Source organism: Hemicordylus capensis, chromosome 2 (assembly GCF_027244095.1).
Source record: "Hemicordylus capensis ecotype Gifberg chromosome 2, rHemCap1.1.pri, whole genome shotgun sequence".
Lineage (NCBI taxonomy): Eukaryota > Metazoa > Chordata > Lepidosauria > Squamata > Cordylidae > Hemicordylus > Hemicordylus capensis.
Window position 1 is genome coordinate 416,095,063 of NC_069658.1, and position 18,350 is coordinate 416,113,412.

Consider the following 18,350-nt stretch of genomic DNA (forward strand, 5'->3'; position numbering starts at 1 on the left):
CTGAGATGGCAATGATAAACCCCTCCTGTATTCTACCAAATAAAACCACAGGGCTCTGTGGTCGCCAGGAGTCAACACCGACTCGATAGCACACTTTACCTTTATGAAGGAGCTACGAAGTATCACAGCTCATTCCCTGTGACATCCTCCCTATCCACAAGGAAATACAGTATACTGTAGTTACCACATGAGGAAACTCTGTGGTGAACTGAGCTTCACAATGAGATAAATGGCCATCAACCATCTAAACTAATAAAAATAATGTGCAAAAAACCCCAAAAACCATCTGCACTATCCACAGCAAGTTTTCAAGTTGCAACAACCTGCCTAATGTCTGTCACTCTATTCCCGCATAGCCAGGTTGTTCACACTAACACATTCCCAAGTGATTACTGGCAGCCACATGGCTGAAAAAGTGAGTCATAGCCGCTCACACATGTGAATTAGCCCACAGTGTCATGAAGTGAGACACATGAGTAGTCACATTTGAGGGCATGGCTGACCAGTGAGTGGCACACAGATGGCGGAAGTCTGCAGCAGGACAGGGACTGAAAAGGAGGAGCCAGGCCAGTGGCTGTTCCCACTTGCCTCTCCAGTGCTGTGTGGCTGTCTGTTCCCCAGCACAGCAGACCAGAGGCAAAACAGACTATGGCCACCCTGGGGCTTTGAAACATGCTCCCTGTCAGAATAAGAGCTTCCCCATCTCTGGCTGCCTTTAAGAAAGTCCTCAAGACACACCTATTTCTTCAGGCTTGTAGTTACATTTCCTATATATTGTGTTTAATTTTTGTTTTATTTGTTTTAAATTGTTGGTTGGTTTTAGATTTTTTCCAAATTTGATGTAGACCGCCTAGAGAGCTTTTATTAGGTGGTTTATAAATAAAATGAATAAATAAAAACCATACTAACACATAGGGAGTCCCATACGTATTGTAACAAGACGCTAGAGTGGCACTGTCTCACACTACAGACTTGACTTACATAAGAACAGCCCCGCTGGATCAGGCCCAAGGTTCATCTAGCCCAGCATCCTGTTTCCAGCATTGGTCTAGGAGATGGTGATGTTCTGGGAAAAGAATCTGCATCAGATTGAGCAATCATTCAGACTCAGGAATGCACCTCAGCATAAGAACCTGGCAACCCCATTTCTAAGGATGAGGACTTCCCCACAGGATCCTGTGGATCCTGATCTGGTGCCTCAGGACACTCCATGTGAATGGCTTTGAGGGCGATGAGCACAGTGCCAGTCAATTGCAGAGAACTGCTGCAATGGCGGGGGTGGGGGAGGGGTGCCAGTCTGAGGAGTGGTTCCCATTCCAGTTGCTGTTAAACCAGACAGACTAGCAGGATTGACATGGGACACAAAACCACCAACACACCAGAACCGTGGTGGCAGCCCTAAGCCTTGCAAGGGGAGGGTTGTTACAGACCTCTTCTTATGAGGTGGTTCCCTGCTGGAGCACAGAACTGGAGGCTGCAACTCTAAAAAGAAGACATGGTGACAGACAACATTCTGTGGACTCATGTTTCTCCTTCCTCTACCCACAGTCTCCTATTCCTGACATCTGTCATATGGGCCAGAAGGCACATCTGTATATGGAAGATTCCCACCCCCACCCATGCAATTATGTTCTAACACACTTGTGTTCTCCCTCACTAGCATTTGGCTGCTATTATTACCCTTGGAAATACCTTTACTCGTGTATGGCTCATACCGTTCCAATAGTAGTGTGGTATTAAATCAGAACATTCAGAAGTAGAACTGGATCAAGTAGACCAGCATGGTATTTACGGAAGCACTTCCTCCCCTCTGTGCCTTCTCCCAGTGATACCAAGAAATGAAGCCTTTCTTCAAGTGTCATCACCCTTTGGTGCGAGACTGGTTGCCACAAGAAACAAGGCAGTGTCCTTGCCCTGTTTACAGAATATCTACTCAACAGAAATATACCCAACTAAATCCATTCTACTGGGTCCTTCAAGAGGGGAATGAATTTATTTTTTTTAACCAGGCCTTTGATCTTTAAGTTGCTGGAAGCTGGAATGGGTTTTTTTTAAAAGTGTTGTTTCTGTTTTGCTATGAAGCAGATAAAAGGAGAGAAAATGCACATTGCTCAGTTAAAAACCAGAAGTCTTAATCTGATAACTAAAGGACACCAGTATTGTGTTTCTCAGCCCTGGCTGGGGAGTGTTCCATCAACAGGAGGCCATCCACAGCCGCTGCAGGTGGAGAATTTGGTGGAGGTGGCATAGCCTCAATGATCACTTCACTGACTCTCAGCAATGCATTTCCATTCTTACAGAGCGCTTCCGGAATGCAGACGTGCTTGGAAATATTCGTGCTCTTACACAACAGTGCAAGCACAAGAGGACTGGGTGAGTTGCACAAGGGTCTCCGACTGCATCTCTGCAGACCCTACTAATGTACACACGGTGTTAGTCAGGACGTCAGCTCCTGTCAAAAAGCAGGGTATAAATCCAGAAAAACAAAAGATGATGCAAATGGAAACGGATATTCAGAGCAACCACGGCTGCCAGCCCAAGTAGAAATAATTGGGAAGACCACCAATTTAAGATGCAGCTCTTTCCATGCTCACTCACTGCAAGGAAATATAGGATGGCTATAAGTCTCAGCATGATGTGAGCGTCACAGGGCAATCCAGGGGGAAAGAGGAGTGATTAGGTTATATAGGAAAACAAAATGCAGACACCACAGAAACGGAATAGATAATGGTGACATTATTATAAAGGTCTTAACGAGAAATGACATCATCTTAAGGCTATGTCATCATGAGGCACACTAAACTGAGCCTCCACCTGCGTCATCTTGAGGCTCACTGTATCATTTTGAGGGTCACAAAAGCTGCATCATCCTGAGGCTCACTAAACTGTGGGGTGTGGGGCGTTAAACTAGGCTAACGCCCGCAGTGACAGGTACAGTGCGGGTAAAAACTGGGAAATAATTGGTGCAGCACCTTAGGTAAGCTTTTTGGCTTCAACTAGGAGGTGCTGATCCCCTGAGGCTTGACAGATCAGGGATGCAGCTCAACTCCTACCCCGCTCTAGGCGGCTTCTTTCCATATGGCTGGACAGCATCGGAGGGATAGCGCCGATGCCAGCGCAGGTGCCAGTGTCCTAGGCCTTAGGGGAAGGCAGCCACGCGCGTGGCCAACCTGCGAGTGCCCACACTTTGGGGGTAGAGCGCCAATCCCAGCTGAATGCCTCAACAAGTCCACTGCAATTGGAATGTTAATAAAGTGGCCAATTTTACCAAAAGTAACTGTGTCCGTGTCTCCTTGGGTCTGGATGCAAGCCAGCCGATCGCCGCTGCTCTAGGCAGCGCGGCTCATTTGCCCCAGCCCCCTATGGAGGAGCACGTGACACTGGGAGCCGGCTCCCATTGGTCAGGCGTTCCTCCGGGGGTGGGGTCAGAGGAGGCCTACGGCCTGCACGCAGGCGCCCGCCCAGTCCGCCTCTCAGAGTTGCACCCTCCCTCCCACCCTAGGATATAGACTGGGCTTGGCTGGTCGCCATTATGGGGCCGGGCAGGAATTTTTTGGGCATACACCTGATTGGCAGTTGGTGTGTGTCTTTTTTCGCCTGCCTCTAGGCTGTGGCTGCTCTTACAGACAGGTCAGTACTCTTGCCAGAGAAATAGCATCATTATATTAGAGAACGTTCCTATTCAAGCAGCAGAAGCACAGCATAAAAGAACCCAATACCAGCACTGTGGAAACCCCACCACCACCACCCTCCAATCCACAGTGCAGGTAGAAAGATGGGGAGTACTTATTGTAGTGATCTTGGTTAATCCATTCCTTGATCCAGGCCAGCTTTTGAATGGGGCTTTAGTTACTCATATTCCGGTCCTGGAGTAGAGGCAGGGCTAACCAAGAGCCAGCAGCAAGAGCACTGAAGGCAGACTGCACTTATCTCTAGGGATGTGCAAACCGGTTTGATGTTGAGCTGACTCAACATCGAACTGGTTTGGTGCAACAGTTTGGGGTTGAGCCAAACCACCAACCCCGTTTGGCTCAACCCCAGACCACATACCTCCAGCCCTGGGTGTTTGGGGGTGGGGAGGTTCATGGATATTTTTAATATATATTCCACTTACCCCCTCCGGGGGTTTCTCCAAGGCCACAGGGTGTGTGTGTCATTGGAGGTTCCCCCTCCCCCTGCCGGCCTCCATTATACCATAAATCACCCCATTCGGGTGTTCTTTGGCCCTTCCCTCTGTCGCAGCAGCCATTTTGGAGGCTGCCAGACATGCCCAGTGGGCCTCTACATGGCCGGATGACCCAGGCAACACAAAGGCCCACGGGCATGTGCAGCAGCCTCCAAAATGGCTGCCGCAAGAGAGGGAAGGCCAGGGAAAGGCTGAAGAATGCCTGAACGGGGCCATTTACACCATAACAGAGGCCGGTGCGGGCAGGGGGAACCTCCTTGGGACACCCCCACCATGGCCTCAGAGAAGCCCCCAGAAGGGGTAAGTGGGAAACTTTTTTTAAAAAATTGCAGCCCCCCCCCCAAGACAGAACCGGAACGGGGGGCGGGGTTCGATGGAGGGCAAACTGAAGTGGCCCTGTCCAGATCGGGTCCAGTTCAGATTAGAACTGAACCGGGCTAGCCAGTTTCATGCACACCCCTACTTGCCTCTCTGTATGTAATCTCTATTTCATTAAATGGATAACATTCCAGATTCAACTCCACTGCCTTGTCACTGCATACCACAACTCCTTCCCTTGGGTTCTACACCTATTATAGCATAGCAAGCAGGGCACAGGCCTGCTGTATCACCTGCACACTGGATAGACATCTTCAGCCGCAAGCACAACCTTTCATAGCGCAAGAAACATCCTGTCTTTCAGAAGGCGACCATCTCCTCTTCTATGTCTACCACATTATTGGCGTGATGGCCTGAAGCAGGGCTGCACAACTTCAGCCCTCCTGCTGTTGTGGACTACTACTCCCATCATCTCCATCACAGTGGCTAATAGTCAGAGATGATGGGGACTGTAGTCCAACAACCGCTGGAGGGCCGAAGTTGTGCAGCCCTGGACTGAAGGCATATGATGGACCTCTGCTGCTGCTCAAACTAAGCAGCTTTGGTCCCCATCCTGGCTGCCATGCTTCTTGATACAAAAACTATAAACAGCTGCCTGTAGAAACCCATCAACAAAGGAATCAAGGGCCAAGGTAGAGAAATACCCTTTATTAGGATATTTTAGTTGGCTGTAATAAAACTATTACCCTGCTTTTGGATTTAATGCTTCATAGTACTGTACAACATTCAGAAATGTCATATAAAAACAAGGTGGCAGAACCCAGGGAGAACAGCAACCACAAGCAACAGAAACATGTGCAGCATTCATGGGAAGGAGGGTGGAAGGATCACCCATAGAAGCTCAGCAGGACTAGTGTGGCTGCCTGTTGAGAAGAAGAGGCTTAAGAGGGCGTGTGCAGCAATTAGGAGTGCTGTACTGTATGGTACCCCCTCAGGGCCAAGTTGGAGGACAGACAGCTCCTAGATCACAACATCCCCATCAGAGCAAAGCATGTGAGAAATCAAACACTTAAGAGAGTCATCAGAACTCCACCACTCCTCCCAATTAGAGGCAGATCCTCTCACCCCAGTCATTTGGGACTCCTGCTGCAACTCTCAGCCCAGCCTTCTTAATGCATTTGCAAAACCGATATGATGTGGGCTTAATATGCCCACAACCTGGCTTTTCTGTGCTATTTGCTTGCCACATGGTCTGCTTTCTCTCTGCTCCAAGTGATGCAGTTTCCATGTACAAAAAGATAACTCAGTTATGCCAGCAAGGCTCCACAGGCTTCAGCACAGAGTACTGACTCTGCCTTTACCCTGGAGAAAATTAACATCATAATAAACAACAGGTTTGTACCTGCTGGGAAACTAGGGTTAGAATCAGTTCCTGGGTCTGTTGCAGTTGGTGGCTGGCTATGAATTAATCTCTAGAAAACGAAGAGCCCCAATTCAGCATGATTAAGCTGAAATGGCCGAATGAGTCTGCATTCATCTTTGGAAAGTGATCAGAATGTTGACCTTTCATATCTGCCAGTTTGATGAAACAACAAGGCACCTTTCAGAAAATAGCCCACATGCATGGAATAATACATTATTTCAAAATCTACTCGCTGGTTTATTAATGAAATCCCTAACAGCATGTGAGGATGCTGCAGGGAGAAGAAAAATAGCCTGTTAGGACAATAGTTAGCAAGACAATAATGCAAACTCTGGCAACATACACTGCAGGTCAAAGATTTTCTTCTCTCTCCAGAAGCATTATAAATATGTAGGGCTGGGCAGTGGAGAATGTAAAGTGTGTGTGTGTCCGTGTGTGTGTCCACCTTTCCACCCTGCAAATAATGTACTAAAAGCATCATAAGAATGGAATTTAAAAAATAATAATGAACACCCACTACAGGGTCAAAGGAAACACAGTATTGCCAGCATCAGCACCTTTCATGGATCCCTACCACAGCCAGAGCAGTGAGCAAGGAAGGAGCACCTTGGGGGAAAAACTTATAGCAGCAGCGAAGGAAATATGACAGGTTACACGCGGCTTCACACATATTTCAGTCCCAGAAGGGGAGCCACAATAACTGGCATATATTTTAATCACAACAGCCAGGGAATCAGGCAGAGAGGTTGAAGACACACACACACACACACACACACACACACACACACGGGGGTGGGGGGAGGAAGAGAGAGAGAGAGTTTCAAAGCCCGAACTGACAAGCTGAGTTCCGAAGACCTAGTCCAGGTAGATCCTGCCCTCATTCTGATCAAGTTTAAGCGTGGGGAGACGACTTTCCTGCCTGCCGCTCACAGCCTTGCGGGTGGATCTCCTTCACTACTGACGCTCACCATCTCCTTCATACCGCGAGAAAGGCAAGGTGCCGGGGGGGGGGAGGTGTGTGTGTGGGGGGGCACGGTCATGCAAAGCCCAAAGAGAAGAAAGCCCTCACCAGCTGGCAGGTTGTGGTCGGAGCTGCTGGTGCAATGCCACCGAGAAGCCAAAGAAGCTGCCGTTGTCTCCATACTTGAGGATGGTTTCGGTCACATCCAGATTGAAGGCTGCGCTCCTCCGGAGGGAGAGGCTGAGGCAGCAGGACAGCAGGCAAAAAACGCAGAGCGCCCGAGACATGTTGGTGCCCTGCGGCGGGCAGCACAGGGGCTGAGGGCTGCTGCTGCTGCTGGTGCCGCGGCGGCAACTCTTCCCTGCCCTCTCCTCCTTCTGGGAGGCTGCTGCTGCAGCCAGTGGCTAGCTTGGCTCTGTCCCACGCCCTCTCACTCTCGCGGCTGATTGCCTGCCCAGCCTGCTGCTGGAGATTGCAACAATCCTCAGGCAACCTTGCCTCCCATCTCTCCTTCTCTCCCCGCCCGCCCGCATTCTGTATTGCAGCTACGAGCAGCGGCAGCCGGGCTTCCAAGCAGCAGACACGCCCCCTTCCTACAATCTACTACTGCACACATGATGGAGAGAGAAACGGAAAGAGAAGAGCAGGTGCGACTGAGGCCACAGAGCCAGGCCCCCTGTCTCGTGCAGGTTGTGAGTAAAAGGTAGGATGGGGAGGGATGGTTGACTGGTGCTCCCCAGATAATACATGCCACAATCGTATGGGGACAATTACACGGACCTTGCCAAGTTATTGCAAAGATCACAAGAAGATGATGCATGTGAAATGCGTTGAACGCTTGCAAGTGCTATACAGATGCTACCTGGTGTCGTGATTTTAGGGCGCTGGGCTAGAACTGGGGAGACCCAGATTCAAAGCCTCACTCAGCCATGAAGCTCACTGAGTGGCTTTGGGACAGTCACTCTCAGCTTAATCTGCCTCGTGGGGTTGTTGTGAGAATAAAATGGGGAGATAATCTTATATGCTGCCCAGCTAGAAGAGTGGAATAAAATGTCACTATTTATTAGATTAATAATAATAATAATAATAATTTATTAGTTAATTAAGTTCAATGATTAATAATTATTAATTATTAAGTGCCTCCCTAGTCCAGTCTCTAGTATGATGGAGATCTGGCTGGACAAGTTGAGAGGGATAAATCTCTCCCAGCTGATCCTTTAGCAGACTTGCCTTGGCGGTTGGGGAGATGGAGTCACAATGACTTTTCATGAATTCATTCCCCTTTAAGATACCCTATCTGGTAATCCCACAACTTTGAGTGATTCTGTTAATATACAGCCCACTCTGCTGCACTTCAGTTTTCCTGCCTGAGCTGGGAGGTGGTGGTCTTGGAGATTGCACTGAGCTGAGCTCCTCTATGCCTTTAGAGATGTATTTTTCATACATGTCGAGACAAGGCCTTCTTGCTTATTGCCCTCAGATTATGGAAAGTCCTCCTGGTGGAGATCCATGCTCAGACATCTACACATCCACTTGCCAGCTAGCAAGTGCTCTCAGAAGCAGCACACTGTTGAACAGGACACCCAGAAAAGGATCTGAGAGGGGACTGGTGGCAACCACAAATAATGGCTGGCTAGTGAGCTAAGCCTACATTTGTGGATCTCTATCCATACTGCTCCTTCCCTGTTATCTCTCCACAAGCAACTGAAGACTGTTTTGTTTACCCAGGCTTTTCTGTCTGATTTTCTGATGGCTATCCTGAAACTCTCATTCTCTCTTGGCAATTCCAATGGAAAGATTCAGGATAAAGGATGCCACCTCCTCCCTGTGGCATGAGGCCAACTCATATGAATGATTCCTAGTCACATCATCTAGAATTGCCTACCACATGGGTTCCTGAATGTTTTACCCCACAAGGCAGGTAACAGCTCTGGAGAAGCAATTTGGCTTGGAAGAAATGGCCCTGATCCAAATCAGGATCTCATACAGCTGCATTTAGCCCTTTAAAAAACAAATGAACTGTGGGAAAGCCGATCATGGGATTCCTGTCATCAAATCTATCTGTACCCCAAGAATGCACAACACAGCAAACATTCAAACCCTCTACATGCAGCATTTTATACTGAGTCCGGAGCAGACAAGGACTTCACTCAGAACTATTGCTCTTGGCTTGCTCCCTACTTCTGGAGTCTGACCTGCACCCTGGAAGTGACACAGCCACTGCTCCTATCTCAATCAAGACAAGGATTGAAAGAGGCTAGGTCAGAAATAGAGATCTCCTTCCCCACCCACTGGTATGCCTAAACATGTGCCGGGCAGTGCAGATAGCTTGCACTGGAGGAGGAAATCTTGAATCTGAACAGTGGCTTGAGAATGCAGAATTCATTAGATGTTTCTAGTCCTCATGCTCTTGGCTGCAAAGGAAAAATTGTATCCATCTGAGCATAAATAAATAGAGACAGGCTTTCAGTAGCGAGGAGAAAGCTACCTGACTTCTACAGGCCGCTATCTAAGTGCATGGTTCATGGTCCTTTTCTTGACAGTTTTATCCCCAAATAACTCTCTATCTGAAATAACCCCCCTTTCCAAAATAATATTTAAGGATTCTGATCTCTGCAGTTTTGTTTTGTTTTTAAATTTCCTTGCTAAATTCAGTCAGTGACCCTTTACAAAATCTGAGGATTTGTAATAGCCTGCGTGGGAGTCCTTGAACTCTTCTCCTTACTATCAATTTGTGAGTGATCAACACTTAAATAAATACATATACAAGAGCTTAGACCTGCTGGGAATTACTGTCACTGCACTGGATTATGGGTAGTTACCCCACCAAGAGGGGCGGGGGGATACACTCTGCACATGCTGAACAAAACTTCCTTGTACAGGCAGAAATTTTTATTATTATTGTGACTTTGTAACAGATTTCTGGGGTTCAACCCAGAAAGGTATGCTCATTTTAGATTGAAGATGGTGTTTTCTAACTGTGAACATGACCTGACCAAAAAAATCTAGCAGGAGCACTTCTTGCATTATCTTGGCTGTATTATGGGACACATCCATTTTTGAGATGGATTTGGTGAGTGTTTGCTCTCAAATGACTAAAAGAAGTTAGAAGCAAGCCTAAGTGGAGCCATCTTATGTATTCTTTATGTCAGTGTCTGTGTTTTTGCTGAAGTAGCACTTCTCATTTTGCACTTTGTGCATGGCTTTCACCCATGCCCTCCCAGTCAAAACAATTGGATCATCGGCACTTAAACATCAAAACATGATATCAAGATACAAAACTTCAAGTTGGTTTGAACTTGAACTGTTCAACTGTTCAACTGTTGAACCAGCCTCAAAAAAGGCAGCTGGTACGAGTTTGGACCAGACCAGTTCAACCCGGTTCGAGGGCTATGCTTGTAAAGGGAAATCCAGTAAGGATTCTCCTTTATAAGGAAAGGGGTGGGGGAATCCTTTAAAAGTTTTCTGAGGGCAGCCAGGGGAGGGGGGGCATGCCATGCTTGAGTATTCTATTTTATATACAACCTTTCTTTAAGTGATGTGCTTTGGTCTAATGCCAATGTTTGTTTTGCTGACAAATAAAGAGACACTAGAGCAGCAACAAATCCCACTTCTTTTTTAACTTGTCTGAACAACCATTGCTTTAGCCTAGCCTAATACCACAGACGTTCATTTTGCTGGAAGAGGAAAAGCCTAAGTCAAGATAAAATATACGTTCTCAGCAGGCACATGTATCTCTTTATCCAAAGTGTTGTACCGTGATAACTGAGAGGACCAACTTTAGGATGGGCGGTTTGTATTCTGTTTCTCAGGATTTCTCTTAAAATGCAAGCAAGGTCTGGAAATGTTGCTAGCAGGGACTTCGTTAGCTAGGTTACCCAGGACTTGACAATCCCAGGTGCCTGATTGTCCATGCTCCTAAAAAACCTGATGCTTAGCCATTTGAAGCATGTTTCTAACCTTGGATGTATCAATAAGGATGCATTTAGGGGCTGAGCCCTGACACTGAGAAGTTTTGGGGACCAGCCCCAGTGGACCTTCGTTGAAAGCACGTTATCCCAGATTTGCCCATACACATTTGGAAACAAAGTCCAAGAGTACTATTAATGCAACCCCAGCCATGAGCCACATACAGGAGCAAAAGCGACCGTCACATTTTCCAATACACGGGGGCTATTTTTAAACAGCTGCGAAAGCTTTAAAAGACATTGGAGTGTTGGCAGAGGCCCCTCATCCCTCGGAATCCAGATCATTAGCTGGACATGACACGACACAACAGCACAAAACGTTACAGAGACTTGGAAGTCTTCAGTTCCACAGGATTCCTCTTCTGCTTTTACCAAGATTGCTCTTCGCTCCATTCATTTTGCAGCTTTACTGGCCAGAAGGTAGTGGTCTGCCACTTTGGGAACCCCTTCTATATCCTTCCCAGTGTCCTGCTTCTGCATCAGCATTTCTCCTAGCTAGCTGTCTCCCAATGTTTGCTATAGCTTACCCATGCTGTCGTAAGCAGGGCACAATCATTACTGGGAACAGGATGCTTTATTCCGAACAGAATCTGGGAACAGACCCAATCACTTATGAAGACCTCAGGGAGTGTGTATATGTAGGTTGTTGGGGTTGTTTCTTTTTAAAATTTCCTCAGTCCACCACTTTACACACACACCACATACACTCTCTGAATAGAAACTCAGTGCTATATCTGGCTGCAGGCTTAGAAGCAAAGATTCCAGCCTGCATGCCCTTCCCACTTGGTAATATCTTTTAAAATGCCCCTCTGGGAAGATGTCATGGGTCAGTTTGAATAACTATATACAGAACCTGGAGTTAGGAAACACTAGAAAAACAACAGGCTGTGTTGGGACCCGCAGTGGGATTTGCTGAAGCAATTGGGCTACAGTTGGATTTCATGCCACTGTCTGTCAGCTGACCTATGGCTGCTATGACATCAGCCCTTCTGTTAGCCATATTTCAAGCTTCTAATGCCATGCCCAAGTGGTCCGACACATTAGCACACATGGATCACAGTAATTTACTTTCAGAACATTTCTGCTGGGAATACATCAGCCCAGAGAAGAAACAGGACAGAAGTGTAGCCTATGTTGCAGTCATACTGTGCTATTTACTTCATTTTGGAGTAGGTGTTCAGACCTAAAGAGCTTGGGTCTCAGAGAAGACAGGTCAAAGTCAATAATTTAACAATTTCTTCTTAAAGGAATGGCAATCAAACATTCAGAATCAAGAGATATTTGTGTGTGTGTGTGTGTGTGTGTGTGTGATGTTATTAGTTTTAATTTATCTTCTTGTCTTTGGTTTTTCACCTGTCCTCTCTAACCTCCACCTTCTTCCTTACTGCCCAGCCAACAGATTCCTCCAACTCTCAAATCATAACTCTTTCTCCCCAGTATTTCACCCTCCAAGCATCTCCTCCTCCTTCCCCCCTCAATATTCTATGCTCTGAGTGATTCCCCTCTCCCCTCCAGACACGCCATAGTTCACTATACCTAAAATTATCTGGTGTTCTGTCCTGTGTAATGCAGGTTGTTGAGTTCTTTCATTTACTCTGAGCTTATGCCTGCTAATTTAGACCTACCTTTTTCCAGAAAGGAATCAGAATTTAACTCATGCAGCCAGATCCTGTGCACGCTCATTTCTGAGTCCCTTTAAATTCAATTTGACTTACTCCCAAGTAAGTGTGCATAAGATTGCAGCTCTGCAGCTGAATAAACATGCACAATCCTGTGCATGTTTTCACAGAAGTACATTGTTCCACTGTCTTCTATAGGATCTTATTCCTGCATAGGATTGCAGCTTTAGGATGTTTACACAAATGATGTTAAGAATCTCTCTCTAGTGGTGCATGTGAATTACCAAAATGACATGACTTTTTTAGGCACATGTTCTACCACACATCTGCACCTCAGTTGTGGTAAAACCTTCCTTCCTTGATGACCAAACTACCTACTTAGTTGAATGCTTGAGTCAATAAAGATGAATTCACTTTTGCATTTGTTGCTTGATATATAGGCCCCATTTGGATATAGCATGAAACCTCAGGTAGACGAAGCTATGGTTAATCTGAGAAGCCGAGAATCATGCTGCAGATGATTGACTAACCGCTATTCGACAACCTCCAACTTCTGGGCAGAAGATCCCTCTTCCTAGTCTTCTCAGGCTGCATCCCAGCAAGCTCAGTTCTGCTCACATCGCCGGACTGTTGATAAAGTGTCAGTGAAGCTGCAACCCTTGGCCGCAATTTTAGCAGAGGTGTACTCAGCACAACTGTGCCTTTTTGGCAGTGTTGCAAAGACATTTTAACCCTTTCCTCACACCGCTCACACCACTGTCTTCTGCAGGTAGGGAAGGAGGAGCTTTTGGTCCCCCTCTTCCCTTCCCTGGGAAGAGAGGACTGGGACCTCTCTTCCCATTTGTACTGGTTAAACTTAGACTGCACAAGCATTCCCTCTACTTTTTCTGTGTCCACAGAATGAGTTTATTACCGGCAATGGCCATTGGTGACACACCCACACTAACCCATTCTCATGGCAGATATGCCATGAGACACATGCCCCTCCCCATTTCTCCAGGGACTTTTAATTTTTCCTCCCCCTAGACCACCATCCCTATACTATGTATGAGTACTTATATATGGATAGATAGGATGAGACTGCTAAGAACAGGTTGAGTTTACTTAGGATTTGTGCCTTTGATTTTTGGTACAAATGCTATATTTTTGGTACACGTTGGTAGGGGAAGGGGGCCCCGTTCCCTTCCTCTGGGTGCAAGCATGCTTGGTCTCAGCCGAACCTCATGAGAAGAACTGTCCAGCTAGGATTAAATCACAAAGAGATTCTCCTTGTGCAATGAAGATGGATCCTGTTCTGGAGCGTGCCTGGCCATTGAGACACACGTGCGAGCTGGAGGGCTTTTACCGCCTGGCTGACAGTTCCACCAAAGCTCCAAGAAGGGTCTCCCAACAGCATTCTTCCTGGTCTCGCAACTGCTGGGAACCAAGAACGTCAGCACCCTTTGAAAGAGTCTGGTCTCCCCGCAACACATCTTCGTGCTTGGTTTTGCTGCTCATGCAATAATCTCCATGCTTGGTTCAACTCCGGGATCGTGTGTGAGTGCAAGCTGCTTACAGCTCGTGCTGACATTGAGGTGTCTGTCCCTTGGGGGAATCCCCCAGTGTACTGTGCTCAGTGCACGGGAAATAGACTCACAATGACCAATAGATTTACATTGTGATTGTTGGAATTGTTATAGATTGCAAAATTTTGGACATTTATAAGAGAGTGTTTAGGCATTACTTAAGCAGTCTACATCAAAATGGTTTCCCAAGAAGGATAAATTCAGGTACACTCCTAAACAGTTATTTTGACCCCAGTGCAATTGGTTTTGCCTCTTGGATCAGCCTCTGGTTGAATTGGGCTTGGCTTGAAAATGCAGGTCCATATTCTGCTCATTCTGTTCTGTTCTGAATTTATCCTACAGGGTTAAAATGCCTAGTACTCAATAAAAGAGATTTACGCTCTGTCGCTGTCAACTCTTAAGGTAATCATTCTCCAAACTCATATCTATGCCCTTATCATCCATCTCTTATACTTTTTATAAAGACATACTGTGCACTCAAACAAAATTGCCATGTTTGGTATTATTAGAGGGCACCGCATGCTGGTGAGTAAGGGGATTGCCCTCTAGCTGGCCCCCTTTTGAAGGCGGTGGTGGGGTGCGGGGGAGGGGGAGGGAGCATTGTATAAATTGTAGTTATTCTTATTACCTCCAGATGAGAGCAAGTGTGTCTATCCCTCTTGGAATGGATACAGTTTTTCTTTCTTTATGATTTTGTTACACTGTAAGTGGATTTTCTTTGGAATACAAGTGTCTACTAACTTCCAAATTAGGATGAGGCGAGCTCTCTCTCTCTTTCACTCTCGCTCTCTCTTACACACACACATACACACACAGCAGCAGCAGCCTTCCCTAACAACTAAGATGAAGCAGGGAGGAAATGCTAGTTTAGGAGTAGAATCTGACACGTGAGAATAATTTATTCTTTAGAAGATTCAGTTAGCTCCCAACTTCCCAAGTCCTTTCCCGGTTGACAAAATCTAGAAAACTCAACTTCCTATCACGTTGGTTTTTGAGAGGCAGCCAAGCTATCTGATCAACCGTCAACAGATTACAGTGAGGGAGTTTGACAGCCAAAACAGCAGCCAACCCTGAATTTGTTCTTTTGGAATTTCAGAGCAGCCTGTGGGATATGATCATTCCCTGCCTATTCCAAGTTACAGTAGGTAGGGCTAGTAACACATGTGGAAGAAATGGGTGCAGAGGAAGCTGAGTTCACCGGTTTCCATTTCCAAGCAAATGTAGTGGGCAGAGCAAAGACACAGAGGAACAGTCCAGAGAACTACACCCAAAATAATTCCATTAAGGGTCAAAATCCTTCTTTAGCTATTCCACAGAGGAGCTTCCAGCCATTGCAATACAGACAACAAAAGAGTAAACAGTGGATAAGTTGGAATTCAAATATACCGGGGAGAGAGATTCCTTCTTCTAGAGAGACCAAGCTCTTAGCATACCATGGCACCCTTCCCATATGTTCATCAAATGATACTGGAATCATTTGCAACCTAGCCTTACAACACACTTTTAGTCATGCAAGAACTCTGTGCTTGCAAAGTTTGTGAATCAGTTGTCCTCCCGTTAACTGACTATTTGATTCCCCCCAACCCCAGCCCTATCTGAGTTTCAGTACTGTTGACCTCTTCCCTTCAGCTCCCCCCAGAACTTACCAGCAACATGTTCTTGTCTATTTCTTGTGCTCTTGCCTTCTCCCAGCTCTTATTTCCTATCTTCCTGCAAGCAAAGATCACTCAAAACTATAAATGTGTGGGTATCTTCCCACTCTAACCTTTGAAGAAGCAAGATAGAAAAAGCATTGACGCTTTTGAACTTTGGTGCTGAAGAAGACTCTTGAGGATACCATGGGCAGCCAGGAAAACAAACAATGGATCATAGAACAAATCAATCCAGAATGTTGACTGGAGGCACAAATGACCAGGCTCAAAATATCATACTTTGGACACATTATGCAAAGACCCAGCTCCCTTGAAAAGTCCATAATGCTGGGGAAAGTTGAAAGAAAGAGAAGAAGAGGACAACCAGCAGCAAGGTGGATGGACTTGATTACAACAGCAATGAATGCATCACTGAGAGACCTTAAAGGCCAAGCTGAAGACAGATCATCCTGGAGAGAATCTATCTATGTGGTCGCTAAGAGTCGACACCGACTTGACGGCACTTAATCAATCCATCAATATTCCCATTCAGCTGTAGTTGCTCCCTTTGTACTCTGACTGCCATTTTGAGAGCTAGAGTCTATGGCAGAAGGACAGGGGAAACAACAAAAGTCATCTTCAACATTGCAACAGAGAGTGAAAGATAGAGTGTGTGATACAGTACCTCTCCACCTCTTAGGAATGGTACAAGAGACTGAATTGACTTCCCACCCATTTGATTGCTAGATGATGCACACCCCTGACAAATTTCTATAGCTAACATCAGAAAGGCTGGGCAAGCATGGAGCGGACATATAGTAAAGGCTGAAAATATAACAGCATTTAACCAGAAGCTGTTACATTGTCCAAAAAAAGTTGAAAGGGATTGAGTGGTTTAGTTAGTTCAGCCCCTTGTCTTGAGGCAGAGGACATTCTAGAGAACTAAAGCTTTCCCAACAGATGTTTCTTCAACCTTCTCTCGACCACCTTCAAGAACACTTTCAAACTTCCTAAGCAGCCTGTCTCATTGTTTCTATGTTTATACCACTAAGAAGTCCAGTCAGAATGTTTAACCTCAACCCACTCTTTACATTTAAAACCGTTGTTCCTTGTCCTATCTCTGTTAGAAAAAATGAACAATGGTTCACTCACCCATTCTTCTGTCTGGCAACAATGTCTTAATGCTTTTATGTGAGTCTAATGATCACCTTGCCTGGAGCATAATTACAGAGGCAAGAATTTCCAGAGGGGTAACCATGTTAGACTGTTGCAGTAAAAACAACAAAGAGTTTTGTGACACCTCACAGAAACTTACAGCTTCGTGGATTTGAGCTATGATTGGCCTCCAGTGAAAACAGTAAAACAAAGACAATCACAGAGAAGAAGTGACAGTACAGCCTGACAGCATTTCTCAAACTGTTTGAATTCAAGCCCTTTTCCAAACTTACTCTGCCTTCTGGAACTCCCACCCTGTTGTCATGTGGATGACAACAGTTGTTGACCTGCCTTCAACTTGGTATCTCATTTGATCAGCAAGTTTCCTTTTTTTTAAAGTTACTAAAGTATCTACAGAGTGATTAGAAAGTGGCTTAAATATTTATAATAATAAATATTTATAATTGTTTAGTTTTGTGATGACTATAAAAATCTGATTGCTAAACATTTGCATATTATTTATATTTCATTACATTACAGAATACCCTTGTAAATATGTCCTTAATTTTAAATATGCTCCAATGAATAACATATTTTAGCTGGAAACATGTTGGGTTTTGTCAACAAACTCTACTGTTTGCACCTTTCACTTATTTCCTTTGGATCTTGGGTGAACAAGCTACCCACTTATTTTGCCACACATGGAAAGGCAATGAAAGAGAACATAAGAACAGCCCTGCTGGATCAGGCCCAAGGCCTATCTAGTCCAGCATGCTGTTTCACACAGTGGCCTTATAAGGCAGATTGGATAGTAATCAGAGGGAAAGGATGTCTCAAGGGAAAGTTTCTTGAAAATGGGAAGGAGACACTGGCATTGAATACAGTGGGGAACAGAGCCAGAGAAAAGGAACAAATTCATAGAGAAAATAAAAATAATGGTAGTGAAGATGATGCCCAAGAGTCTGAGCAAGTGGAGAACGTTGGTGTGTGTGTGTGTGTGTGTGTGTGTGTGATATGACGATATTAGGATGACCATCTCCCGAAGAAATGTACATGGAAGTAAATTCCATTGAAATCACTGAGTCATTTCTAACTATGTAGGTGAATTCCTCAAGATTCTCACATGATTAATCAAGATCATGCAGATTTCAAAGCAGCATATCCATTGACCCTTCTTCTGCCAAATTAACCCCATTCTTCTTAGACATTTTTTGTTGACCTTCTTTATGTTATCCTTTGCCTCCCACTCTATGGCCATCATAGCCCACAATTTCCCTTATGCTCAAGATCAGCAATTTCTTTTTCATCATCCAGGTCCAGTTCTGATTCACACATAATCACTTGAATGAGATCAGATGCCATGTCATATTTTGAGGATTCATCCTAACGGCTCACTCCATGACTATGCTATGGCAGGACACTGCAGACAGTTATTAATGACAGTAATGCTCTTTGGCTCTCTTCGTACTAAAGCCCAAGTTTATCCCTGCACTTTCAGATTGCAGCCAACTCCTTCAGATTTTA

General features: G+C 45.6%; 1 protein-coding gene and 1 long non-coding RNA gene across 8 annotated transcripts in view; one reads left to right on the forward strand and one right to left on the reverse strand.

Annotated features, from left to right (window-relative positions):
- The window catches only part of ITGA7 (integrin subunit alpha 7), an 80,039-nt gene extending 72,853 nt beyond the window's left edge, over positions 1–7,186 (reverse strand). For all 7 annotated transcript variants that reach the window (XM_053302554.1, XM_053302553.1, XM_053302549.1 and 4 more), the window contains exon 1: positions 6,997–7,186. In XM_053302554.1, the coding sequence (XP_053158529.1) occupies positions 6,997–7,175 (179 nt within the window). In that variant the 5' untranslated portion in view covers positions 7,176–7,186. The remainder of the gene's footprint in view (positions 1–6,996) is intronic.
- Positions 7,187–7,392: 206 nt separating this feature from the next.
- LOC128347630 (uncharacterized) lies at positions 7,393–9,659 on the forward strand. Its single transcript, XR_008317626.1, has 2 exons — positions 7,393–7,591; positions 8,369–9,659. It is a non-coding gene; the product is annotated as an uncharacterized LOC128347630 (long non-coding RNA).
- The last annotated feature ends 8,691 nt before the right edge of the window (positions 9,660–18,350 follow it).